This window comes from Panthera leo, chromosome E3, assembly GCF_018350215.1.
Source record: "Panthera leo isolate Ple1 chromosome E3, P.leo_Ple1_pat1.1, whole genome shotgun sequence".
Classification (NCBI taxonomy): domain Eukaryota; kingdom Metazoa; phylum Chordata; class Mammalia; order Carnivora; family Felidae; genus Panthera; species Panthera leo.
In genome coordinates, this window is record NC_056694.1 from 8974507 (window position 1) to 9001629 (window position 27123).

General features: G+C 52.4%; 2 protein-coding genes across 4 annotated transcripts in view; both read right to left on the reverse strand.

Moving 5' to 3' along the window:
• Window positions 1-9815, reverse strand: part of DTX2 (deltex E3 ubiquitin ligase 2) — a 35841-nt gene extending 26026 nt beyond the window's left edge. For 2 of the 3 annotated variants that reach the window (XM_042921303.1, XM_042921301.1), the window contains exons 1-2: window positions 9683-9815; window positions 8334-8497 (exon numbers count right to left, since the gene is read on the reverse strand). The gene's annotated coding sequence lies outside the window, so the exon portion shown is untranslated. Of the gene's footprint in view, window positions 1-8333; window positions 8498-9362; window positions 9483-9682 lie in introns of those variants that run through there. The other variant, XM_042921302.1, reaches the window with a different exon arrangement.
• An 8973-nt stretch (window positions 9816-18788) lies between these two features.
• On the reverse strand, window positions 18789-26379 carry ZP3 (zona pellucida glycoprotein 3). The gene is made up of 8 exons (XM_042922708.1): window positions 25884-26379; window positions 23875-23993; window positions 22015-22118; window positions 21761-21938; window positions 21552-21669; window positions 19593-19684; window positions 19330-19466; window positions 18789-19009 (listed from the first exon to the last, which is right to left on the reverse strand). Exons 1-8 carry the CDS (start codon window positions 26187-26189, stop codon window positions 18789-18791), a joined length of 1275 nt encoding a protein of 424 aa, XP_042778642.1. The 5' UTR covers window positions 26190-26379.
• Between the last annotated feature and the right edge of the window lie 744 nt (window positions 26380-27123).

Genomic DNA, 27123 nt, shown 5'->3' on the forward strand with positions numbered 1-27123 from the left:
CCTAATTTGTCTCGGCTCCTAATGATGGGGGCTATTTAGGGTGTCCCTAATTATGAAAATAATAATTATTATAATTGCCCATAGAAATAGTCCTCGATCTAGAAGTAACCTGAACACCTACAATAATGGAATTCTTAAATAAGTTACAGTACATTCTAATGATGGAATATAAGTGTTGAAAAATGTTTACAAAAGGCTTACAGACCTGGGGCACCTGGGTGGCTCAGTTGGTTGAGCAACTGACTTGATTTCGGCTAAGATCATGATCTTGCGGTTCGTGAGTTTGAGCCCCACGTCAGGCTCTGCGCTGACAGAGCAGATTCTCCCTCTCCCTCTGCCCCTCCCCTGCTCCCGCTCTATTTCTGTCTCTCAAAATAAGTAAACACTTAAAAAAAAGAAAGGCTTACAGACCTAAGATAATGTTCACAACAAATGAAAAATACAAGATATGGAACTGCACAGGCCCCGCCGTTAGGCAGGAGGGTGTGCCCTTTATTGAACACCTACTGCGGGGCACAAACTCTGCCTGGTGCTCTTGTCATCCAGCTCTCAACCCTCAACTGGAATTATGCCCATTTTATAGACGAGAGAACTGAGGCCAAAAGAAATTAAGAATTGGGGTGCCTGGCTGGCTCGGTCAGAAGAGCATGTAACTTTTGATCTCAGGATTGTGAGTTTGAGCTCCTCATTGGATATAGAGATTACTTAAAAATAAAATCTTAAAAAAAAAAAAAAGAAATTAAGAATTTACCAAAATCTATGATGCCATAAAACCTATGTCCTTTCTGCCCTGCATGAACTAATTTTTAAAAGGCTGGAAGGAAGGGGCGCCTGGGTGGCTCAGTTGGAGGAGCCTGACTGAGACTCTTGATCACCATGAGTTCAAGCCCTATGCTGGGTGCAGAGATTACTAAAAATAAATAAACTTAGGAAAAAAAAAAAGGCTGAAAGGAGAAAAAAGACTGGAAGGAAGATCTCTGAAATGTTAATAGGAGTGATGGATCATGGGATTTTTTTTTTTTTTTACCTCTTTCTGTACATACAAATGCTCTACAATGGTCATATTACTTCTTATGAGACCAAAGTAACATTTTAAAAAATATTAACGGGGCACCTGGGTGGCTCAATCGATTGAGCGTTTGACTCTTGGTTTCAGCTCAGTGCATGATCTCATGGTTAATGGATTCAAGCCCCATGTTGGGCTATGCACTGGCAACTCGGAGCCTGCTTGGGATCCTCTCCCTCTCTCTTTCTGCCCCTCCCCTTCTCGCCTTCTCTCCAAATAAACTTAAAAAATAAATTAAAAATATCAACAACCTTGACCACAAAGAAAACCTTCCTGCTTTCCTTCGCCTTTTCTTGTGCAATTTAGCTGCAAATCCTGTCCACAGTACTGTGGCTGCGAGGCACAGAGGAAATTTGCTGTTCTACCAGAGAGGAGTTTTCACACATAAGAAAAAAAGTTACATGTGTCCCAGAGTCTTTCTATCCCCAGAGGATTTAGAAAAGCTTTCGAACAAGATCTGAGCTGGCACAAGAACGTGAGTGAAAACCATCCTGCCTAATTGTGGGCCTCCAGGTGGGTGAACCACACGAAGGGATCCCACCACAGCTGCAGCCTCTGGGCAGAAGACTTCGAGTGTGGTTTTTAAAGCAGTGCTCACACTGAGCGATGATCACCACCTTGCCAACACGTGAGGACCCCACTTCATCCCTCCAAAGCCCACCCGTGCCGGGCTCAGCAGTTCACCCTGCAGTCCATGCTTGGGACAGTGGCTGTCCCACACCCCCCAATGTCCCGAGAGGAGATGGAAATGGAGAGATCTGTCAGGACCCCCTCGGCGCGCGCACACATGTGCTCCACACTCGATGACTTTGGGGCAGTCGCTTCCCTGTCTGTAGACTCCACCACTCAGGCGGTCAGATGGGTTTGCCAGCCTGTTACAAGCAGTGGAACCTGTTTCCAAATGTGATCACAGGCCGCCCACTGAATAAAATATAGGAACACGAGGTGTTCTTTTTGACACAGAAATGGTCTTCATTCCTTCTTCTCGAAACGCCCAGGATGCTCTTCTGCAGAAGAGTTCTGAAGGGCATGGATGGGAAATCAGCGAGAGCAGGCAACCAGGAGGCCTATTTTTTTTTTTTTTTTTTAAGTAGGCCCCACACCCAGGCCCGACACGGGGCTTGACCTCGCGACCTAGAGATCAAGACACTTAACCGCCGGAGCCACCCAGGTGCCCCAAGGAGGCCTATTTTGTATTCCACCTCTTCTTCGGACCCTTTCCAAGAAGCTCAGCCTGAAACTCCATACCCACCAGTTGACCCAGGGAGTATAACCTTCCCAGACCTCTCACAGTGCAGCCAGCCCCCCGGGTCCCATCAGGAAGCCCTCCCGCAGACCTGGGAAAGTCCAATCCTGCACACAAGCCCAGCAAAGAAATGTTCTACCTGACTAGAAACGTTTTTAATACAAATTAAAAACAACGGAACATTATTTTTTGGCCTATCAAAATAGTAGAAAAAACAACACACACACACACACACAAACACCCCTTAATTTCAATACTTGGTGCTGGCAGGAGTACAGAGTCCTCATATCACTGGGAAGGATAAACCCTTTCCAGAAAAGTGTGGTAATAGGTATCAAGTGGTTTAGAAATGCTTACTCACTTTGACCCAACAATCTAAGGAGATTATAGAAAACCTTTGACATAAAGGTATTTGCTGTAGCACTATTCTGACCAGGTAAAAGAGAAGCAGAGAGAAAACTCAACAGAAACACTAAAATGTTCGGGACAGCTGCGGCCACTGACTAGAGAAACCTCAGGAGGCCTTTTGTTCAACTTCCTTACGTACCTGAACTCTTCACATTTTCTAAAGTGAGAAAGTAACTTCTGTTAGCAGTAACACGTCTCTTTAATATGCCCAACACCTTTAAAAGATCATAAATAGAAACCAAACCAGCACCACCGTCATGACTTAGCATTGTTACTTTAGATGGCCACTGACTATCCCAGCAGGTTTCACAAACAACAGACCTGGTCAGAGTACCATGGCACCTCTTTGCCAAGAGACATCCCCATCTCTGAGTTGCAAGAAAAGGTGCAACCACCCAGGTGCCTGAACTACTGCAAGAGGTAGGCACTGCAAGAGGTAGGCACTGCAAGATGAGGCTTTTGTCTTGAAGAGAGATGGCTCGAGCCGGTGCCGCCCAGAACTTAATAGGTTTCTGAGTTATGGAAGGATACTAATACATGATCTGTCCCTTGCACGCTGGAAGGGAAGTGATAACTCCTCCTCTAGCTGTGCCTACCTGAGCCCTCCAGGGGCTGGTCAGGGCAGAGCCTTCAAATAGGGCACCGAAAGCCACAGGCGACAGGCACTAGCAGATGGCAGGCACTAGCAATCTTTGATCCCCTGTATCGAAGGATCCCTTTGATCCTTCTCTACCAGGAGCAATGTGACCACTGGCGACCTGTCAGGACAGAGCCCTGGTCCCCAGGCCCACCCAGGGGTCAAAATGGGGGAGCAATGGAAGCAGTGGCAGGAGTAACAGCGATGACTACCAACCAAGAGCTTACGAGGCACCAGGCACTAAGAAACTCACATGAGTCCTGGGGTGGGTCTTCTCCTGACTTTATAGACGAGAAGAGGAGGCAGAAAAGGATGACCAACCCGCCCAAGAATACACGGGTATAAAGAAACCCAAATCTGTTCCCAGGGTCCACTGAGACAGAAGGGGTCCACTGATGCTGGACAAATCAGCCTGCCAGATGTGTTTTTCCTGGCCTATACAGTTTTCAGTTTTTTTAAAAACTGAGTTGATGTTTAAAAATTGGAATATTCACCATTAAAAAAAAAAATTCCAGATTTCCAGCTTTTAGAAAGCAGAAAAGTTGGCAACATTTGCAGCGCTGACCTAGATTCATTATCCATCCGGCAACAACTCACTAAACCACTGTGGTGGCTGGGACACACTCTCGCCAGGTCACCACGGTTACCGTGACACCACCCCCCACCCCCCACCCCCCCCCCCCCCCCCGGCAGGAGTCAGCAACCTTCTCCTGTAAGGGGCCAGAAAGTACACATATATTTTAGGTTTTGCAGAACACAAGGCATCTGTCGCATCTATGCAACTCTGCCACGACAGTGTGAAAACAGCCACAGACAATGTGCAAACTAACCACAGAGTGATCAGTGTACAGCTTCCCCAACACCCATCGCCGTGCTCACAGCGTCCTATAGTTGAGAAATACTTCTCTGAACCCACATCTCCATCAGAAAGTAGGAAAGGGCCTCTGCCGACATGCCAGTCTTCCCCCAGTACCTGAGGGCAGCTTGAGACTCTCTACCCTGTGAAATCTTTACTTACACCCACTCCTCCACTCTGGCAGAAGAGGCCACTTCTAACAATCAATGTCCATGTAATATCTGAGTGCAATTATCTACCTGGCCCTCCACTAGGGCATAGGGTCCTTAAGGCAAGGACTAAGGTCAGGAAAAGACTTTTTAAACAAGATACAGAACGCTGAGTACAAAAACAAAAAAGAAAAAAAAAGGTGGGGGGGCGCCTGGGTGGCTTGGTCAGTTAAGCATCTGCCTCTTGATTTTGGCTCAGGTCATGATCCCAGAGTCATGGGATCAAGCACCACGTCAGGCTCTGTGTTGACGGCACCGAGCCTTCTTGGGATTCTATCACTCCTCTCTGCCCTTCCCCCACTCACACACTCTCTCTCAAAATAAACAAACATGAAAAAAAAAAAAACCCATTTCACTATGTGAAAATTAAGAATGATTGTTCAACATGGGGCACCTGGGTGGCTCAATCGGTTAAGCGTCCAACTTCGGCTCAGATCATGAACTCATGGTTCATGAGTTCAAGCCCCACGTCGGGCTCTGTGCCGACAGCCTGGAGCTTGGGGCCTGCTTCGGATTCTGTGTCTCCCTCTCTCTCTCTGCCCCTCCCCTGCTCACACTCTGTCTCTCTCTCTCTCTCAAAAATAAACATTAAAAAATTTTTTAAAAGAATGGTTGGTCAACAAAAGACGTCTTTAAGTAAAATGACCCATTACAAGCTGGAAGAAAATACTCACAATATGAACAAAGGATTGAAATCAAGAATATATAAAGAACTCTTACAACCAGTAAACAATAAAAAGTTGGCAGAAATCATAAGCAAATACTTCACAGGAAACACACATGCCAATAAGCTCATGAAGAGATATTCAATGTCAGGGCTCAGGAACATAGAAATCAAGATCCCAACGATCCCATTTTATATCCATTCAATCAGGAAAAGTGAAGTCTGCCTATAGTGAGTGTTGGCAAAAACGTGAAGCAACTGAGTCCCATGCGCTGGTGCTGAGGGAGTGGATACTGGTAGGACCACTTCAGAAAACAGTCTGGCTACATCTATGAAAGTTGCACATGATGGATGACCCAGCAAAATATCACCCCTAAATTCATACCCGAGAAAACCTCTTGCACCTGTACTACAGACGTGAATGGGGATGTTCAGAGCAGCACATTTGCAACAGCAAAAATCTGGAAACAACTAAGTGCCCGTCAGTGGAAGATTAGATGCATAAGCTGTGGTGTGTTCACGGATTCTTCAGTAGTGAATACGAATGAATCAGAGGACATGCGATAAGATGGGAAATCTTAGCAACGTTTTCTTACTTTCCTCAGAAACACATAAAACTACATGAGCATGAAAGCGAGGGGAAAATGGTTATCTCAGGATGGGGAGAATGATAAAATGACTACAGGTAAACTTTCGTTTCAAGCTTTTGTTCTGGGTGGGTGGAACGCGGTAACTTACTACATTCCTTACAAATCACTTAGGAAATAAGTAAAAGCAAGCCATGCGTGAACAGTGATGAGCATGTATTAATCTAGCTCTGTGTTTACCCAAAGTAGAAATGAAAACCAACACATTTTAACCCAAGTACCAAGCCCTACCCCTGACACAGGGTTTCTGTGTGGCCCATGGCCCCATTCCTGCTGGCCTCTTAGGTACTTTTAATATGTCTGAACCCGGGGGCGTCTGGGTGGCTCAGAAGGTGAAGCAACCGACTTCGGCTCAGGTCATGATCTCATGGTCCGTGGGTTCGAGCCCTGCGTTGGGCTCCGTGCTGACAGCTCAGAGCCTGGAGTTGCTTCGGATTCTCTGTGTCTCCCTCTCTCTCTGCCCCTCCCCTGCTTGCACTCTCTCTCAAAAATAAACAAACATTAACAAAGCTTTTTTTTTTTTTTTTTTTTTTTTAGTTTAATATGTCTGAACCCAGACTCATCTTCCTTCCTGATTGTCCTTTCCCCCTGGATTCCCTGGCCCCAGGCAGTTACGAGAAAAAGCTGGGTTTCTACATCCTCACAACCTTTCCCCTCCAGCCCCGCAGCTGCCACGGCTTCCTTTTTCTCCTCCCTCCTCAGGCCCTGTTGCTTGGGACTTATATGCCTCTCACCCTGATAAGTATTCTCTCTGAAGTGGCCTCCCCAAATCTGTCTCTCCTTCTGGTCCACCTGAGAGGCAAGTGCAAGATTGAGCCTCCCGAAGTATACTTCCGGAATAAAGTTCAAGTTCCTTAGGTTGACACTGAAAGCCCATCACAGTCTGGTCCCTTCCTATCAACTGTATTTGCCAGGGAGCTTCCCTTCAATACCTTACTTTTGTCTGTGCCTCCCCTTCCCCCAATCCATACCTGCTACCCCCATATACATCCAGTTTTCCCACCTCCATACCTTGGCTCTGTGCAGAATCCCACCCACGTAGCCACACATCCTCACCTTACCCATACTTTCAAGACCCGATTTATTTATTTTTTATTTTTTAATGTTTATTTATTTTTGAGAGAGAGAGGGGCAGAGAGAAAGCACCACTGGGGGAGGGGCAAAAAGAGTGGGAGACAGAAGATCTGAGAGGTGGGCATCACTCTGACAGCAGAGAGCCCAACGTGGGGCTCGAACTCACGAACCGTGAGATCATGACCAGAGCTGAAGCCGGACGCTTAACAGACTGAGCCACCCAGGCGCCCCAGGACCCAATTTAAACAGCACCTCCAAGATGCCTCGATGTGCCCGACTGAAAGAAAACACCCGCTTATCAACTTCCACAGCACCTGTCTGCCCTCCACAGTTCTCTACGTCCATTCTATCTCTCCAAGGAGACTATGAGCAAACTGGGGCCACATCTCATGGCATAAGGAAACAGTCACAAAGAGAATAACCCAGTCGAATCCATCCCATACTTTCCAGCCAGTGTGCTCATCTAAAATGCCTCTTCTGGGGCGCCTGGGTGGCTCAGTCGGTTAAGCGGCCGACTTCGGCTCAGGTCATGATCTCGCGGTCTGTGAGTTCGAGCCCCGCGTCGGGCTCTGTGCTGACAGCTCAGAGCCTGGAGCCTGTTTCAGATTCTGTGTCTCCCTCTCTCTGACCCTCCCCGTTCATGCTCTGTCTCTGTCTCAAAAATAAATAAACGTTAAAAAAAAAAAATTTTTTTTAAATAAAAAAAATAAAATAAAATAAAAAATAAACTAAAAAATAAAATGCCTCTTCTGCTAAAATCCTGCTCCCCGGAGCCTTGGCAGGGCCCCCAAAACCCTCCGCGCTCAGCCCTCTGCCTACTTCACCAGCCTCCTCTACCCCACACCCGTCTCTTGTTGCTTCTGCCACAGGGAGCTCCTTACAGGGGCCCAGGCACACCAGGCAACTTCTGGACTCTGCAGACGTCAACTCCTCTGTGGGGCTTCTTCCCTCCTTTCCAAATCCTACTCCTCCTCCACGACTCACCTTAGTTTTCCTCTTCCCTCCTACCCCTTCCTGGACAAACGGGGTCGGGGGGGTTGGGGCTCTGCCCTGCGACTCCCCCCTCTCCCCCTCCACACATATCGCACCAACAACACCTTGCCACTATCTGTGGTTTGTCTGTCTGTTCCACGAAACCATGCGTTCCCGGGCGACAGAAAGAACCGTTGCCCACCAGTGGACCCCAGCACTGGGCATGGGCCTTGACACAAAGGAGGTACCCGGTTTTGTTTGTGCAGGAAAAAAAAAAAAGACATAAACATTTCCAGGTCAGATGCAGAAAACATGACTTGTGTCCTTCATCCCATAAAGCATGCCCTAATGGAAACCACGTGGAAAGTATCCTCTAAGACTGGTTAAACAGGAGAAGCCCTTGGCAAGAAAGCACTTGAATTTATTTGAAGACAGTTGGCAATCAACTATCAACTCCCAAGGCTGACTTTTCATCCCGGAGACCTCAAAGTCCAGCCTCCCCTACCGAAAACCAGATTGAGAAGGGAGCATTGTAACATCCCCGGGGCTCTTACCTTCTCTCTCTGGAGAGCTGGCACAAACTGTCCCTTCTTGATGGAGACAGTAGATCCTTAGGAGCACTGACTTGTTTGAGTTCCCATCTTGATATAAACGCAAACAACAAAAGCCGAGCAAATCCGAAAGGCCTGCTGACTCGGCAACACAAATTCCAAGGCACCTTTGCCAACAAGGAAAAAGATGATCAGGTTTTAAATTGAGAAACAGCAGTCAGTGAAAGCGAACGCACAGATGTTGGGTCTGTGTGCTGCGGCTGGGGACTGGAAACCACCAGGTTTATTTTCCAACAGCCTGGGCAGGGCAGAAGGTACAACGGTCTCTCTCCACCCACTCAGTCATCAAGGGAACGGTGGAAACAAACAAACAAACAAACAAACAAACACCTCAGCAATTTCACGAAAAGGCCTAAACGGACTCCATAAGCCACTCTGCGGTGATAAGTATCCAGAAAATTAACACACCAGAGAGGGTGGAAGTTTGGCCAAGGTCACACAGCAAAAGAACAAGAGGCCTAGTTACAGCTACCCTGATGGTAAAGCCTGATGTTGGCTTCATCAGAAAGTTCACCTTTCAGAACTCCAGAGGAGCTAGGACGGCAGGCAGAAATATTCGGAGTTCATTCTTAAGGGGCCAAGCGCCCGTGCACACACCATTTCCATTGTTACTGGCACTTAGGGAAGTGGAACCAGTGTGGAGGGGAGCAGCTGGCTTGAGGGGAGGGGGGCGGACGGAAGGCCAGCTTCAGAAAAGAAGGTCTTCTAAATCCTCCTCCGCATACATTATGCACCCCTCAAAAGTAACCCAGGGCCCCAGCAAACTCCTGTTTCCTGGAGGGCGACCCCTACTTGAGGCGAGGGAAGCAGAGTTACGGGGCAAAAACTCTTTCAAAGTACGGCCCCGGGCTCCAGCGAAGTCGTCCACCTGAAGGCAGACCCCGGACCCCGGGAGAATCCACGCCCTCACCGCGAAGCCCGGTGACAAGGCCACCCCCGCCTCCTCCCGGTCCTGTGGGGAGGGGTACCCACCTCGCGACGGCCCCAAACTCCCAGGGTCTGCGCCCCTCCCCCTGCTAGCCCTTCGGCTTCCACCCGGCGTTCACCCTCGCACCCGGCACCCAGTCCCGTCCTAAGCTGCCCGCGCCTCCGATTTCCCCGACGCGGCGGCCCGTCCTCCCAATCCCCCCCGGACCTCACCCCGGGGCTCTTCCCCGGCCCGGCCCTCCCTCACTCGCACGCCCGCCCCCTTCCGGTCCCAGCTCTGCTCTCCCCCCGTCCTCCCCCCCCCCCCCCGCGTCCCCGGGACCCCAGCCCTGACGACAAGCAGGTGGCCTGCCCGCCCCTCTCACCGAGGCTGAGGAAGGCGAGGGGGCAGGCTGAGGGCACCGCCGCGCTCGGGCTACAGCTGGGGTTCGGCCTGGGCACCGCTCCCGCTGAAGCTCCGACTCTGAGGAGGCAGCCAGAGTGAAACTCGGCGTCGCAGCTTCCTAGCGCCCCGGTGCGCATGCCCAGGACGCGGGGCCTTCTGGGAAATGTAGTTCCGTGGGTTGGGGGCGGGGCGGGGCCCAACCCGTCGCGCACCTGTTCAGGTGTATCTATTCCTCCTCAGTCTGTTCACTCACTGACTTCGTTAACTTACTGACTCGTTTTAGGTACTTTTTACCGATACGTAGGTGATGTCAGGCCCTGTGCTGGGTACCGGGGATTAAAACGTGAGTTATGAACTTGGTTTTTCTCCTGGGAGAGCTTCGTATCTATTTGGGGAGACAGATACTCAAACATAGAATTACAGTACAGTGGGATAAATGGGAGTTTGAACACAGGAGTTGGAGCGCAGAAGGGTGTGTTTAATTTGAGAGGGGGTGTCAGGAAGACATCACAAAGGGGTGTTGCATGAATTGGATTTTGAAGCATATATAGGGGTTTGCCAGATGGAGTACAGAGAAGTTCTTGCAAAGGAGGAGACGTGTGAAAGTGCCTGACACAATCGGGAAGCAGTGAAATGTTCTCTGTGGTCAGGGCAAAGGGTATATGGAGGGGCTGAGGACAGAGAAAATAGATTAGGGTGTGTCAGGACAGGAGTGTGGGGAGCAGGCTGGGTAAGATTATGATCGTTTTTAATGCCATGCAAGGAATTTAGGCAGCTGGAACCAATAGAAAGATTCAAAGCAAGGGGATGACAGTCAGCATTGCACTTTAGAAGGATACCGTGTGTGGTAGGTAGAGGATAGGTTAAAGGGACAGAGAAAAGAGCTAGGAGACCAGTTTGGTGGACATTGCTGTAGTCCAGATAGAAGGTGACAAGGCCTGAACCAGGTTGGAGACTGCCCTTCTGGGATCACAGACTTCCCTTTCAAAGCTAAAGAAAGCTATTCCCAAAATATGCTCAGATGTACATGCTCACATATATGTACACACATGTTACATGTACAATCTTGCACACAGGTTCGGGGGTTCAGAGTTCTCTGAATCTTGGACTCTAGTTGAGTAGTGTCCCTCGCACTAATGCCCCTCACACTTCATCAGGGATTTCAGAAAGAGACACTCCCCTAACTCCCCCATCATTCAGTTCAAAACTTCATTTTATAGAAGAGGAAGCTGAGGCCCAGAGAGGAGGGGAAGGAGTGCCTGTGGCCCCACTTCTGGTACCCTAGACCAGGACTCTTTATGACCCAGGACCTGACTTACAGGACACAGGCCTTGGTTTGGGGACACACCAAAGTCAGTTTCTCCCAATTACACCCAGAGCTAGCCCTCTTTCTAGAACTGAAGGGTAACTTTCTAGTTGTGATTTATACTATGTGACTGCAGTGGCTACAGATTAGGATGCGAACATTTCCCCTCTTCTTTCAGAATCAGTTTTCTCAGCCATGACCATCTACACCAAACATTTCTTTTTAAAAAATTTTTTTACTGTTTATTTATTTTTGAGAGCGAGAGAGACACAATGCAAGCAGGGGAAGGGGCAGAGAGAAAAGGAGACACAGAATCCAAAGCAGGGTCCAGGCTCTCAGCTGTCAGCACAGAGCCCAACGTGAGGCTTGAACCCATGAATGGTGAGATCATGACCTGAGCTGAAGTCAGACGCTCAACTGGCTGAGCCACCCAGACACCCCTACACCAAACATTTCTAAAGCACTTAGTATGTGCCAAACACTTGGCATGCATCACTTCATTAAAGCCCCTCAATGAGGTAGGTATTATCATTCTCCCCATGTTATTTATTTTTTAAGTGGGCTCCATGCCGTGGAAGGGGTGGGGCTTGAACTCACAACCCTGAGATCAAGAGTCGCATGCTCTACCAAGTGAGCCAGCCCCCTCGTTATCCCCATTTTAAAGATGGGGTCACTGAGACACAGTTTAAGCGATGTGTCTAAGGTCACACAGCCAGCAACTGGCAGAGCTGGTCTTAAAATCAAGGTGGCGTCTAACTCCAGATTGAGCACCCCTATATGAGTGGCCTCGCTGGTGGGAGGGTGGTACAAGGTGAAACGGTCTGAAGCATTAGAAAAGCCTTTCAACACTCAAAAGATATTTTCTTAAGTGCTTCCTTTTTCCTCAGTGAAATGCTTGCCTGATATTGTCCAAAAATCCCACTGCACACACACCTACAGGCTCAAACAGAACTGTGGTGGCAGGCCGGGCTGCAAAGGTTCTGGAACCTAGGCTCTGGAGAGGGGAAGACATCTCAACTCAGAGAGCAGGAGGAGCCAGAGCGCTGAGGAAGGCTTGAGGGGGCTGCCCAGGTTGGGGACCAGTGTGGGAACCAGAGGGAAAGCCAGGGTAGAGGAGCTTCACAGAGGACACAACCTGGAAGGCTGGGTGCATGGGGTGCCTTTCCATGAGGTAGAGGACACTAGAAATGTGGCGGGGGGTGTCCGGTCAACAAGGTGAGGGTGAGATAGGGAGACCGGCAAGAACAGCCAGATGGGAGGTTCTGGAGCCACCTGGGTAGAGGCAAGGGCTGGGGAGTCACCGGCAATGAGACTGAGATCACGTGGAAAGACCTCAGTAGATAAGCAAGGTTAGTCCGAGGCTAAGGAACACTGACTTTTGAAGGACAGATGAAACATAGAAGTGTCTGAAGGGAGGCTGGACTGGGGCGAGCCTGGTGAATCAGAGAATCAAGGGGAGTGTCCCATGGAGGTGGTACTCAGTGGTGACAGACGCTTCTGAGAGGCCCAACAAGGTGGCCGGCTGGGAGGCCAGACTATACCAGAACCGAGGGCTCCTGTCTCCCAGCTCTGGGCTCTCTCGCCTTGCGGGCTCCAGGAAACGCCCCAAACTTCCAACTTAACTACACAGAGGCCACTGGTGTGTCCCTCGTGGTTTCCGTTGAGAAGCAGAGGCCTGAGCACAGAGATGCACACAGGTGTGTGTGCTTGGGAAGGTTGGGAAGGTTCCAAAGACAGTCTTTGTGTTCCACGCATGGGGGCGGCGGGGGGGGGGGGGGGGGGGCGGGAGAGGATAAACCCACACGTGTGGAATGAGGCTACTTACATAAGTTTGCCCATGGCTGTGTGTGCCTGGAAGGGCGCTAGACAACACGGTAAAGTCTGAGAGGCAGGATAGCAGGTGATTTTCACTTTCTTTGTACTTTTCTTGCCCCATTTGAGTGTGTCCCAATGAATGGTTTCCTTTTTTGTAACCTGAAAAGAAAGACTATTTTTATTTGGGGAAAATAGAGAGTTCTGGTAGTGAAAAAGCAGCAAAATAGGGCAGCAGCAAGAGGGAGCATGTGCGGGGGCACGGACTTTTAATTTTTAGGCAGGACAGAGCGAGTGTGCTGTGTTCTGAGACTGCAGCCCTCAGGAAGCTGGAAATGAGGGGCCCGGGATCGGCCACTTGCAAACTGAACTTGAAACCAATATAGTAGCGAAGGATCCGCAGCAACTAGGAGAGGGCGGGTTAAATGACCTTGGAACACTAGTGAAGAAGAATGAGGAAGATGCACAGGTACTAAGGGAACAATGGCCAAGGTCTATGGTTAAGCAAAAAAACTTTCACAGCATAGGGAACATGCACCTATTTGTGGTTTTGGTTTGGAAAATGTGAACACACAGTAGGGCAGGTTAGGTACGCCTGGCACAAAGGGCACATAGGGATGAACGGGGACGGAAACATTCCTGGCATGGGCTCTTTGTCCTCACAAAATCATCTGCCCCGAAGGGGAGCTTTGTGTGTGTGTTTTAACGTCTCAAATGGAGCTTGCTCGCAGGCTTCCGAAGGCTCCCTAGCAACTAAGAATGAATGGCGTGGCCCAAGAAAGAATGTGGCTGTTGGCCACGGAATGGGGAGTGACGGTGGCCAAAGAAACTCTTTTTTTTTTTTTTCCCCCAAAAGTTCTCAGACTCCATTCCAGGTGCCAGGATTTACTGCTTCCGAAGGTTCCGATCCTGGAACAGCCCCAGCTCACTCGGGAGCAAGAAAAGATCCATGACATAGGGGCCCAGCATTACCGCTCAGGGACTCAAGCACTTTCTGAGGTTTTGCTTGGAAAGGCAGAATTTTGTTGCTTGGTGCCACTCGGCTAATTGGCCTCCATCTGACGCTCTGGAGGGACCGTCTGATTAGAAGCCACAGCTGCCTGGCTCATTATTTCTGATTAATAGACAGCACCTGGCATCTCTGGGCGACAGTGCCCACTCAGGACCCAGGTGTGACCTACACGGCCAACAAAAGCGTGATGGCTCTGCAGCCCCAGGATGAAGCCCCTAAAAGCGTTCGTCATCTTATGTAAGTCCCAGCCCCTTGGAACACGTTTTGAACCGGCTTGTCCTTTTTGCTGGTTCCTTTGCTGCGAGTCTGAAATAATTGATGTGTACTCACAGTTAACTCATCCGAGAAGTTTGCTTTCACACCAGGCAATCTCACTGGATCTATGCCCTCCACCCCATTGTAAGTTACTTACTCATTGTAAGTTAGTACTCTGGCATCCTGGTTTGAGAGCCACATAAGAGAGGTGTCAGTTGTGCGTGGACAAGGCAGGCCTTTTAGCCTAAAGGCCGAGGGCAAGAGGCGCCCCCCGAGAGACAAAGTTGTCTTTCTGGTGGTAGCCAACCTCCCCCGGAAAACTTCCAATAGTCCCTAGTTGCTGCTTAGGATTGCTAAAAATACGTGATAAATCTAACACCCATCAGGAAAAAGCGTGAGTCTCAGACACAGACATGAACAAAGAGATTACGGAATGTCCTCTCACACCCTTCCAGATACCCTGACTCTGTAAAAGTCTGCCTTTCCTGGTTTTTGACGGAAGATATTTTGCAATTCTGTATATTGTGGAAAATCAGTAGTGCAAATTATTGCAAATAAGTCTTGTCTGGGGAGATGCAATGGATTTCTGCCCTTTGTAGGAAGCCAAACTTGCATCTATCAACAAATTCATTTCTGCGTTCCTGACTACTTTATGTAAATCTTCAGATTCTCCTTTGAACCCATTTCGCCTCTGGCAGTTCCCCTCAAGGAAGGAGTTAAAACAAGACCTTTGGGGGGCGCCTGGGTGGCGCAGTCGGTTAAGTGTCCGACTTCAGCCAGGTCACGATCTCGCGTTCCGTGAGCCCAGAGCCCCGCGTCGGGCTCTGGGCTGATGGCTCGGAGCCTGGAGCCTGTTTCCGATTCTGTGTCTCCCTCTCTCTCTGCCCCTCCCCCGTTCATGCTCTGTCTCTCTCTGTCCCAAAAATAAATAAAAAACGTTGAAAAAAAAAAATTAAAAAAAAAAAAAAAAAAAAACCAAGACCTTTGGGCGCGGCGGGGGGGGGTGGTAATCTCATAGTTTGTGGGTTCCAGCCCGCATCGGGCTCTGCGCTGACCATGTGGAGGGAGCCTCCTTGGGATTTTCTCGCTCTCCCTCTCTCTCTCTGTGCCCCTCCCCCGCTCTCACACACGAGAGCTCGCTCTCAAAATAATCTTAAAAAAAAAGACCTTGGACACATTTTCATTTTGTATTTGTACAAACATGATTTTACTCCCCGGCTCCCCCCTTCCTCCGCATTGTCCTTTTTTCCCCTGGCCACCAGGAAGCACAAAGTTTTAAACCCATGGAGTGCTCGTCCACGGAGAGTTTCACGGGATGTGATAGGCAGCTGCCCCAAATACCAGGGAAACAGGTGGCCGTAGGCAATGGAAATCCAGACCCTCAGCTGCCGGCCACCTCCCTCCCTTTCCCCGCTCAAGCCTCCAGTTGAGACTGGAGGCAGGGCCCTCGGATCTCCGTGCTGGAGGCTGCCTCTCGGTGGCACCCGGAGAGAGGAGGCCCATCTGGCACTGGTTGGAGCTGACCTGCTCCTCACACTTCCTCCTCACACCAGCTACAACCACTTCCTGTTCCCAAGGACAGCGGAAGTTGGAGAGGACTTCCCAGGATGTTGCAAGCCCCAGAAACAGGAGGGCAAGTAGCGGATGGACAGTCCCCCCGGGGGTTGTGGAAGCAGCCGGAGCTCATAGAGTGTGGTTCTGTCTGAACACATGCTGGTGTTGGGGAGGGAAAAGCCTCATCTTCCACAGGTTTTTCTGGCCGGTCTAAGAATTAAGTTGGTCACCAGCTAGACCTCAAGACCCGACAGTTGCTGCCTACCTGCTTGCACCCATTAACCTCTGTCTTACATCTTCCCCTAAACTCTTCTTTCCAGCTTATCTCTAAACTCAGGCAAATGAGGGGCGCCTGGGTGGCTCAGTCGGTTGAGCGTCCGACTTCAGCTCAGGTCACGATCTTGCGGTCCGTGAGTTCGAGCCCCGCGTCAGGCTCTGGGATGGCCCAGAGCCTGGAGCCTGCTTCCTATTCTGTGTCTCCCTCTCTGCCCCTCCTCCGTTCATGCTCTGTCTCTGTCTCAAAGATAAATAAATGATTAAAAAAAAAAATGTTTTAAAAAATAAAAAAATAAACTCAGGCAAATGAAATCCGAAACCACCCCTCAGGGGATGGCGAAGGCCCTGACAAGGCCTCCCAGACCACCCAGACCTTTTGAGCTAAACTTGACTTGCACTGGGGCAGATGGACCACAGAGTGGCCTCTGGAATGACCCAACTTTAAGTTTACCTCATTAGAATACTAAAACCCTCCCCCAGGGAGGAGCCTCAGCCTCATTTACATAACATACAAGGTCTCTACAGGCGTGTTTCCTTAAGGCACATGCATCACACCCACCTCTACCTAGGCCTCCCTGTCTAAATAGCCATCCTAACCCTAAACAGAAGGGACCCATTCGCCGTATCTCTCGGGGAGTCACTGCTTTGGAAGCCATTCCCTATGATCTCCTTGGCTCTCCGAGGAGCAAACTCACGCTGGTTAGGCTAAAAGTTGACAGGAAACACATTAACAGGAGAACAGCAGGTTTAATTTTGCTTGTGCGAATCTCTCACAAATATGGGGTTCCCAAAGTTAAAAGGAAGTACATATGCCCTCCTGAACCAAAAGGGAGGAGAGCCTGGGGCTTCAAAGGCACAGAAGGCGATTCACAGACCAGGAAGAGTGAATGTGTGCGCCGTCCCCCCCACCCCTCCAGATGGATCACTTAGAGAAGATTTAGCTCTGGTAAGAACCCCATTGTGGGAAAGACGCCCAACTTCAATTCTTCTAGGTAGTTAAGGGGGCAAAAATTTCTCTTGAACTGTTGGGTCTTGATGGGCACAGAGGTGATCGTGAGCTACAGGCAAAGCAGCACACTTTGCGGGGGGGGGGGGGGGGAGCTTGTTCTTAACCCCTGTACTGGGCCCCAAGTAACACATTACCCCTCCCAGGAATGCTGAAGTTGAGAACTCAAACCTCCTGCCGCGGAGGAGGAAACATGCTCATGAGGAGTCAAGCTGCGTGGGACGGGACACAGGCCCTCTGGCCCAAGTCCTGCTGCCTGAGCCCGGATGCCACTCCGCTCACGGTGCATGTTACAGATGAAGTGGCCTGCCAAGGCAGCAGTGGCGGGGAGCCGGGCTGGTCCTTTCTCTGCCTCCAGGCCAGTCTCTGTCCCTATGGGTCTTCCTGACACAACCTTCCATGCAGTGGCTCCTTTTCATTGTTGGCGGCCCTAGGAGGCCTCCCTCTCTACTCCACGGCTCATAGACCATCAAAGCCCTCCCTTCTGCCAGGGAGAAGTGTTCTCCCTTTCTCTCTTCCCTCCACACCCACATCCCGTTTTGTCCAGCTAGGGCCTGCCCGCTCTTGAAGGATTTGCTCCAGGGTCACCAGCTCCAGGAGGCCCACCCCTCTTACCTCCAGCCTTTTACTTCCTCACACAGCCTACTCTGACCTGCTGGGGGAGGGGGGGGAGCAGGATTCTTTCGGGATGCAAACTCCCGGGCCTGGTGCACTTGAATCACCTGGAGATTTTAAAATGCAGATTCAGTCTGGCATGGGACCCAAAACTTGGCCTTTCTGCAAATCCCCAGGTGATGCTAATAGTGTTCACAGGCCACACTTAGAGGGGCAAGAGCCAAGGTCAAGGGGCTTCCTGTTCTCAGTAGACCCAGAATCCCAAGACTTTGGCCAACTGCCTCTATGCCTCTATCAACACACTTGAGCCCCTGCCCCCAGCCAGGCCCCAGGCTGCAGAAACATACAGCTCCTTTCGCTTCCAATCAATTTATGTCCAACAGGACTGCCCAACAGTTACCAGCTCCATTTTGCCCACGAGGACCCTCAGGCTCACAGCAGATAACTGGCAAGGTGGGGAGTCCCGGTGAAGGTGATTTTCACTCAGGAAAATGAGCCAGGCCTGGTGGAGGGGTGGGGAATGGAACCAGCCAAGAGCCACAGCTCTCAGACAAGGGGCCACATTCTCTCCTGGACATTCCCAGGGCCTGGGAGAGGAGGGCAGTTCTACCTGGGAGCAAGAGAGGCAGCAAGACAGCTCCTGTCAGTGACAAGAAGCTTCAGGCAGTCCCAGTCCTCCTGAGGTGCCCACCCCCAAGCCAGGGACCTGTCCAGAGCTCCCGCTCCCGCCCCCCTCCCCCCCACGACATTCTCCTTTACAGCAGCTTCAGGCCCAAGGGGACCACTGTCCAGACCACTGCCCTGGACCTAGTCACCTCTGACCTCTGGGCCTCTAGCCTGCTGCCCCTAGAAGACTCAGTCCTTTCCTCCCTGCCCCCACCCCCAATTCAGATGCATGGGGTCCAGAGACACAAACCCTTTGCTAGCCCAGGAGGAGGCCTGGCTTCCAACAGCTTACACCCTGGCCTCCTGGGAGGCATGAGATTACTGTCACCAGGGAAGATGAGCCCCTACCCCCCACCCCAACTCCTGCCCCAGGAAGGCCACGTTGCCCAAAGCCAGGAAAATGCAGGCTTGCCCTCACAAATCAGTCCACCCTCTCCACTGGTAGATCACCCCCACACTGGAAGTACAACAGTCCTTGTTGGGTTGGGCTCCTCTGAGCCCATGACACTGTTGTACCGTCGCTCCCCTCCTCCAGCTCACCCCTATCTGACATCACTGTGCTATACCCAAAAAGCTTTTTTCTTTTATTGGGAAGCAGACACAGGGCAGATCATAGGGCGGGAAGCAGTGTGATGCCTCCTGGCGAGACCCAGGACAATGGTAGCCAGAGTCAGGGACAACACCGTGGCCAGGCCTATGCCCACCATCACAGAGGTGTGAGGTGAGGTCGACCCCTCCACACCACGATCGGCAGCCTTTCCCAGGAAGATCAGAGGCCCCACGGTGATATCTGCTTCTTCAGTCACTGAAAGATACAGGACACCTGGGGTCAGATAAAGGGTTTTGCTCTGTTCCAGTAGACTGAACTAGGTTTTATTCTAACAGCTGTATTATCCCCCCACAATTTTCATTATGCCCTACTCAGGACCCCCCGGCTGACACTGGCATGGGGGGTTAGAGCCCCCTATTAACCCCAAGGCTTCTATGTTAGGAAGGCCATGAACAGCATTGCCCCAGAGGTGAGCAGCCTTGAATGGGGGCCAGAGGAGGAATGTCCCTCTGCAGTAAGGCAGTTACCCTATACTGAGGGGAGAGCCGTAGCCCCGCAGCAGTCCTAAGCCATACCATGCCTGCGATTTCGGGAAGCCATCTTGTGCCGCTGTCTGTCTAGGTGGGACAGCCTCAAGGAGCGGCCCGGAAGGCCACAACTACCTTTGTTACAACAGTTACAGATGTCAGCAGGGCCTTCTACTGGGAACCACCTGAGCAGAGGAAGACGAAAAGATCGGACGGCTAGGTTGCCAGCAGGAAGCAGCTTGCTGATGACCTACACACCAGAGAAGCTGGGCAGGCTTTCTACCCCAGCCACGTCTAACCTGTTGCCTCACCTGTTAGAAGACTTGATGAAGGAACAGGCTTTGTTTAGCTGGTCCGGGACTCGGCTAGCTGGAGTGACTTTCAGATGGCAGGTGATATAGATCTAGAAGTAAGAGCAGCCGTTACAGGGTGGAGGTCTAGGCTCTACCAATGACTTCAGGAAGCCAATTCTCTAACTCTTAACCCTCAGTTCCATTTCACAGATGGAAGGTCAGAGGTGAACTTGCCCAAGATTTTGGAGGAAGTGGCAGACCAGACTCTAGGACTAAAACCCACCAGCTTTACTCCCTGCTGTCTTTCCCCAACCCTGTCCGATGGCTTCCCCTGCCACCTGGGGTAGGGGAGATTTTGACAAAACTGGGGCTCAGGTCAGCCCTGGCCCATTTGGCAGAGGGATCTCCAGGCAGAGGTCCCTTTCATACTCTAGGTAGTGCACTTCACACCCCCTGCCAACCCCACAAGGGCATAGAAGTTCTACCACCTTCTCTCTGAAGCCTTTCGCAAAGCCACAAGCCTTGGCCACCACCTAGTGGCTGAGTATACCAGCAAGGAAGCCACTCCAGAAACGCCAACGAGCCGGGAGGCACTTCTGGCCACTGGCCTTGTATCTGCCCCAGCAGAGAAGGGCTTCAGAGTCCCTTAGAATCCTTATTTCAGGAAAGTACTGCTTTTATCCTCTGCTCCCTCCCAGGACATTTTTTTTTTTTGATGTTAACTGGGGCCCGTGACCGTAGAATGGTTCCCTGATCCTCGTAAATAAGGGTTTACACCCGCCCCCCCTCCCCCATGCGGTGGCCACAGTCAGCCAAACCATCCTATCCACCTTTGAGGGGAACGCTCCCAGAACTCAGGCTACCTTTCATTCTTCATTGTCCTCTGGCACCCGCCCTGCCTCCCCCCCCCGCAAGATACAGATCCCAGCTCTGGTGGCTCCTGCGCTGAGAACCACCCCCCATATGAAAACTTCTCCCCCTCCCCTCCACCAGACCGCCTCTGAAGTTAACGGCATTCCCAACCCCAACTGGGCTCCTCTACCCTAGGACCTACAAGGTCACTGATCTGGGGACCAGGACCCTTTCTCAGTCTGCTCTCCTTTATCCCCCACCCCAGGACCTACCATCAGCTTTAGGACATGTCACCAATAGGACATGTCTTCAATTCATACCCATCCTGCTACCTGCCAGTCTGTTTCAAGCTTCCTGTTCAACAGAACTGCGGGGGGTGGGGGCAGGTAGCTTCAGTATCATCTTCTACAAATTCACTGTGCTCACCCCTTAATGCCCCCCCCCCCCCCAGCCATAGGAGCCTCGGGTTCAGTGGCTTGCAAACCCAGCTGCTTAGAGTTCTCTAGGAGCTTAAGTAGCTTTTGAGGATTTCCAAGTAAAACCAGATAGTACTGGGGCACCTGGGTGCCTCAGTCGGTTAAGCGTCAGACTTCAGCTCAGGTCACGATCTCGCAGTCCGTGAGTTCAAGCCCCGCGTCGGGCTCTGGGCTGATGGCTCAGAGCCTGGAGCCTGCTTCTGATTCTGTGTCTCCCTCTCTCTCTGCCCCTCCCCCGTTCATGCTCTGTCTCTGTCTCAAAAATAAATAAACGTTAAAAAAAAAAAAAAAAAAAAAAACAACCGGATAGTACTTTACTCACATTCACTTACCAGTCTAATAGAGCTCTAGATGGTAGGTGTGTAGGTATCTGCCGTAAAATTCTATGAGGATTTCCATAATCATGTTCAAGAAGTAATGCCAGGCCCCCACCCCAATTAAGTGAAAATATATGGTATTAGGTGACCTTTCCAGGGGGTTAATGTAGAGTCAGTCGGTAACAGGGATTTTTCATCACTTCCTGACCAGCTGTTCCCAACTTCAGAATGCGGGGCTTAAACTCCCAACCCTGGGATCAGAGTTGCATGCTTTACCAACTGAGCCAGCCAGGTGCCCCAAAGTGGTTTTTTTCTTTTTTAGAGGCTATTACCATGTTTCTGGGGTCATTAGCAAAGTGGAAGGTGTCTACTGTGAACTGGAGAGTCTCCGGCCTGGGTCTGGGGGCTTTGAAGGCAGAAGAGGCATCAGAGAGACCATCCACGAGACAGCTTTGAAGAGAAGGAGGAGACAACGGAGTCAGGGGCTAAGGCGGTAAAGGTCACGTTACAAGGGCTCCCCCAGAGGTGGCCCAGCCCTCACCCGTGGAAGTCCACGATGGTGTGATGAGGAGAGGCGTTCTGGTCTGGCGTCAGCGTGGCCACACAGTAGTCCACAAACAGTCGCAGTGGTATGTGGCGGCCAGCGTGGACTTCGGCCTGGAGGCGGGCTGGGTCTCCCAACTGGAAAGTGGGGGACTGCTTCTCGGAGCCCCAGTCCTCTGAAAGGCACAGCCAGGGGTGAGAGGCCGCCAGAGCGCTCCCTGCAGCCCCCCTCCGCCATCCCCCTGTGCTCACCCTCCATCAGGCGCAGAGAGAAAGCCAGCTTCTCCTCTGAGAGCACTGTGGTCCTGAAGGGCACCCAGGTGGGCAGGATGGCCTCGCTGCTCACGTTGCTACGCCTACGGAGAAGAGCAGTTGCCCACACCTGTCCCGAGCTCACCCCATCTGGCTTCAGGGGAGTCTTCAATGGGAGGTGGTGGGGGAGGAGGCGTGTGTGTGTGTGTGTGTGTGTATGTGTGTGTGTATGTGTGTGTGTGTGTGTGTGTATGTGTGTGTGTATGTGTGTGTGTATGTGCGTGCGTGCGCGTGCGTGCGCGTGCGCGCGCGTGCGCGCGCGTGCGCGCGCGTGCGCGCGCGTATGTGCGCGCGCGTGCGTATGTGCAGCCATGACCCAGGCGGAGGCACGAAAATGGGCTACACCTGAGTGAGGAGTCTGGCCCTTAGACCCAGCTGGGCTTATCAGGGCTCAGGTTTTGGGTCTGAGGCAGCCCTCCCTCTCTGCACCCCTCAGCGTTCTTGAGCTGAGATCTAGTGCAGTCCTTCAGAAATACAAATACAGCTAGGTCCTTGAGAAGCCACGGAGACCGTCTGAGCCTAGACCAGGACGGGAAGGTCCTCGGAAGCAGTGGGAGTCACCCCACCGGGACTCACGGAAGAGGCTAGGTCATCTGAGAAGCAGGCCTCGGGCATCTGGAAGTCCGAGCACCCCAGCCTGTGGCAGGCCCCCTGCACTGCCCACCCCCGTGGGGCCAGGCAAGCCAACATTCTCAGGTCTGTCCCAGGCAGAGACCTTCTAGAGCAAGACCGCTGTGGTCCGAGGAGGGCTTTGGCCTCTCTAGCGAGAGAGGGGGCAGCTAGCCTTCCTGCCCTTGGTTCCTCCGTCTCCCCTACCCTACACCCGGTCAGGCGCTGAGCTGCCTCCAGCCCACCCCTCCACCCCTGCTCCCACAGGTCAGGACTCCCTCCATCCCATCTCAGCTGGTCTCCCCGACTCCGTGTGCCTCCTGTACCAGCGGCCAGAGGACCTTCCGGGTTCAGAGACCATCCCTGCCATTCAGTTAGGTTCACGGTGGCAGCAGCGGTTGGGGTGGCAGGGGGTGCCTGCTAAGGTGCCAGCCTGAGCACCTTCTCTGGATCTGTTGGGCCTTTAGAACCTATCTGTCCCCCTTCCCTTATTGAAGGGGCCCTGGGCTACAGCCTCTATTAGTGACACGCTGCCCTCCCTGGTGTGCGTGAGTGTGTGGCCCTGCCCAGAGGGTCTCACCCCCACCTGCCCCTTTATGTACCCTCCCAGGATCTTGTTCTGGGAGCTTCTACCTTGACTCCTCCCCAGGCCTATGCCATGGCTCATCTCCATGCCCTTGTGGTAGCAGCACGGACCTTCCTGACCTCCTCCCAGATGGAGGGGCAGGATTAAAGCCTATGCACTCTGCACTCGACTCAGCCACATAAGACTCGCCATCATGGCCTTGTCGTTATGAGCCTAGTCGCCCTCTCCTCATGCCTCAGTGCCCAAGTTCACAGGCACATCCTTAGGGCTAAGGCTTGAGGGGCTCCCGCCACCTGCACTCGGGTACTGGGGGGAAGACTTGGGCAAAGGGCAAGCAGGGATCACAGGAGCCTAGAACTTCTCGCTTTACTCAGAGGCTCTCTGAACTCCAAGGCCTGGTCTGGGCAGCCCTGCAGCTTCCACCGAGAGGCAGCTGTGGCCCAGATGCATTCCGGAGGCTCAGAGGAGACTCCACGGGCTCCCCACTCCCAGCTGGGACAGGGAGCAGGGACCACGGCTTAAGTACCTCCACCTTATCGCAGTCATGCTGCCGGGAGGCTGACGCGCTCGCTGAGGGGCCGCGACAGGCCCCCACCCACACTGACCTGGGGTAGCGGCACTCGATGGGAACTTCCGCGCGGTTGGTCCTCAGGATGGACAGGTTTCCCACAGGGCGGGGGTTGTGGAGCAGGAAGGTGCTATACACCAGGGCATCTTCGGTCACCTGCAGGGAGGGGGCGGGGTTGACCCTACCGGCATCACCTGCCCTAGGTTTGCCAACCCATGTGAGGGTACAGGGAGGGGCAGCCCACTGGGGATGGAGGGACCACAGGCCCTGGACCCAAAGTTCACCTACCGCTGACCCATGGGAAAGCCTGAACATGTACCACCTTGGAACCTCCGTTTTTTCAGACTTGACTCCTGACACCCCCATAGGGGGTCTGGATCAGCTCCATGTCTGGCACTAAGCAGTGCCCAGTGACCAGGGGTGTCGGGCACGGCCTCCCGCTCAGGCTGCCACCCCCATCCCCACACACAGCTTCCTTCGGGGGGTGCTGAGGTCTGGGACCAAAAAGCTCCTTGGAAGAAGCCAGCAAGTACCAGGAACTTTAACTTGTTGCCACAGCAATGGACACTCAAGTTGCCCGTCCTCTTCGGACTTATTCTCACACCCATTTCACAGAAGGGGAAACTGTTCAGGGATTGCCTGAGGCAGGAAGAGCCAGGCAGGTGCTACTGGGGAAATCTGCACCTTCCAGTGGGCCACCCAGAAGGGGACAGTGAGGCTGCCTGGCCCCTAACCGCTCAATCTTCAGGGGAGAGCCCTAGCTTGCTATTAGTGAGGGCCCCAAATGGACCAGCTGCATAATTTGTGGGTCCCCTTGTTCAGAAGTTCAGAATTTCAGGGCGTTAAAGCAATCATGGCCCTGGGAGACAGCACAAGTCCTGGCCGTAGGTGATTGTCTGCAAGATTGGGAGACCCTGCCCAGGAGAAAGGCGTGGCCAGATTGTGCTCACCGGCCTCACCTGGGGACCTTAAAGATCCTGATGTCTGGCTCCCACTTCTGGGGTCTGATTTAGCATAGGCGGTGGGAATCAGAATTTTTAAATGCTCCCCAGGTGATTCCAATGCTCAAAGATTGAGGGTTACTCAACTAGAATAATTCCTCAAATAACTCCCGCAGTTCTCTGGTCTCTCTCCCCTCTCCCCGGGGAAGCAAGTGCCAGAAGGCCTTGGGGCAAGCCCTGGTGGGGGTGGGGGTGGGGGTGGGGGTGGGGGTGGGGGTGGGGGTGGGGGTGACGCACCTAAGATCAGAGTCCCAGGAGGGTTCCAGGTGCTGAGCTTGTACCCACCCTTGCCAAGCTGAGACCTGGTGGGCAGGAGCAGGGGCCGAGGACAGAGAAGATGGCTCTCAGTGGGGTACCAGGAAGTCAGTCCAGAAAATTGTGGACCAGCTAGGGATCCTGTGTCCAGTTCAGCCCTGCTTTGTTGGAAGCCCCTCCTTGTAGCCTGAATTACTCAGCTCTTCCCTTGTTTGTACCCGACTCCCGCATTAAGCTTCCCTATCCCCCACTTGGGACTGCCCCGTTTGTGCCTGTAAAATCTTCAACACAGAGGGGATTATGATGCCCTTCGCCCCCTCCCTCTTTTAGTTCGAGGCTTCGAGGCATTAAACATGAATGAGGGAGGCCAACATTAGGGGTTTTTTTCCCCCCCTGTGATTGCTTCGAGCTTTACCTCTTCCCCACAAGTTCCTAGGGCTCCTGCAAATGCTGGGCCACCCGCAGGTCATAAACAGCCCCCAAATCAGCCACATCTCTCCTGGATGCTCTCCAGGGGTTCACAAATCCTCAGGAATCAGAGTGGGGGATGCCCTATCTGGACCAAAGTTCACTGCCACCTCTGGACTCCACCGCCCCCCACCCCCCACCCCCCACCCGATTCCAGCCACTAGAGGCAAGAGCATTCAACCACCCCAGCCCGGTGTCACCAATGCCCAGCTTCAGGCCTCAGCCTGCCCCCAATGAAAGGGATCTGGCCCAGCCCCATCTCTCACCAGACATCCACTCAGCATCCACCCTCCCCAGCGCCGCCCAGAAGGCCAAGTCTCACCTGCACGCTGTTGCCACACTTGTGCAGCTCGACTTCAAACCTGACCATATCATCTGAGTCCCCAGAGATCAGGGGCTCACAGTTCTCCGGACCCAGGGTGAGGTCTGCAGGCCTCACAAGCCTCCCAGTACCAAAAAGGTTTTTGCTGACGTTGACCACCAGCCAGGCATGCCGACACTCTACCATCACAGAGGGGCTTGATGGCAGCGAGGGGTGGGTCTTATCCTCGGCGGTGGTTGGGGGATAGCACAGCCCCGTGCCTCCCCAAAGCAGAAAGCAGATGAAAAGCCCGTAGCTCAGCCCCATGGCGCCTACGCTCACTCCCGCTGGTAACTACAGCCACCACCCAGTGGTCTTATACCCCGGATGATGCCACTTGCACCTGGGCTCCCACCTGCTTCCCTTCCCCAACCAATCAGTGGGCTAGTCCCCCATCTAGAAACATCAGCACCACCTGGGAGCTTGTTAGAACTGCTGCCGCTCAGCCCCACCCCAGACCTACCGAGTCAGAATCTGGTGTTTTACTCTCTTCCCAAGTGATTTGTATACTAGTTAAATCTGAGAAGCGTGGGCTGGCAGCCTATTCAGTCACGTCTTGCCCCGCCCCTACGCCCACGTGTCTATCCTTTTGCCAGCCCTGCGAGGGAGTTAAGAGCTGCGCCAGGTCGATGGGGGAGACCAGGAGAAAGGCCTTCATGGCCGGAAGGGTCGGGAGAACTAATCAGGGCGTGGCAGGGAGCTTATTCCAAGTGAGAGAACAGGAAGCATCATTAAGAGACCAGGAAAAAAAAAAAAAAAAGACCAGGTAATTTTAGGGGCTCTTGCCCAATTTTATGGGTGATAGAAGGGGAGGTCCGTTCCGGCAGAGGCAGCTGGGTGAACAGAGGTGAAGAGAGGGCACAGGAGAGGCTTGGGAGAAAAGCCTAGGAACTCAGAGTTGCCGGAGCCTCGGATCCCTGGTGGCTGTTGGGGGGGCTGGGGAGGTGGGTGGGGCGGAGACCTGAAAGTGTCTGGCTAAGATGCCAGACTTTGCTGTGTGGGCAGGGGAGGCCATGGAAGGTGCTGAGGCTCATGCTCTCTCTCTCTCTCAAAAACCAATAAAATTAAAAATAAAATAAAGAGGGAGGGGGTGCCTGGGTGGCTCAGTCGGTTGAGCCATCGACTTCGGCTCAGGTCTTGATCTCACGGTTTTTAGGTTCGAGCCCTGTGTTGGGCTCTGAGCTGGCAGCTCAAAACCTGG

Coding starts and splice junctions, on each gene's coding strand:
- ZP3 (XM_042922708.1), bottom strand. CDS start 26,189: ATGGGGCTGAGCTACGGGCTTTTCATCTGCTTTCTGCTTTGGGGAGGC. Junction 19,685..21,551: donor CTAATGACCCCAGAAACATG/GTAATAGCCTCT, acceptor TCTTACTTCTAG/ATCTATATCACCTGCCATCT. Junction 19,467..19,592: donor TTCATCAAGTCTTCTAACAG/GTGAGGCAACAG, acceptor TCCTCTGCTCAG/GTGGTTCCCAGTAGAAGGCC.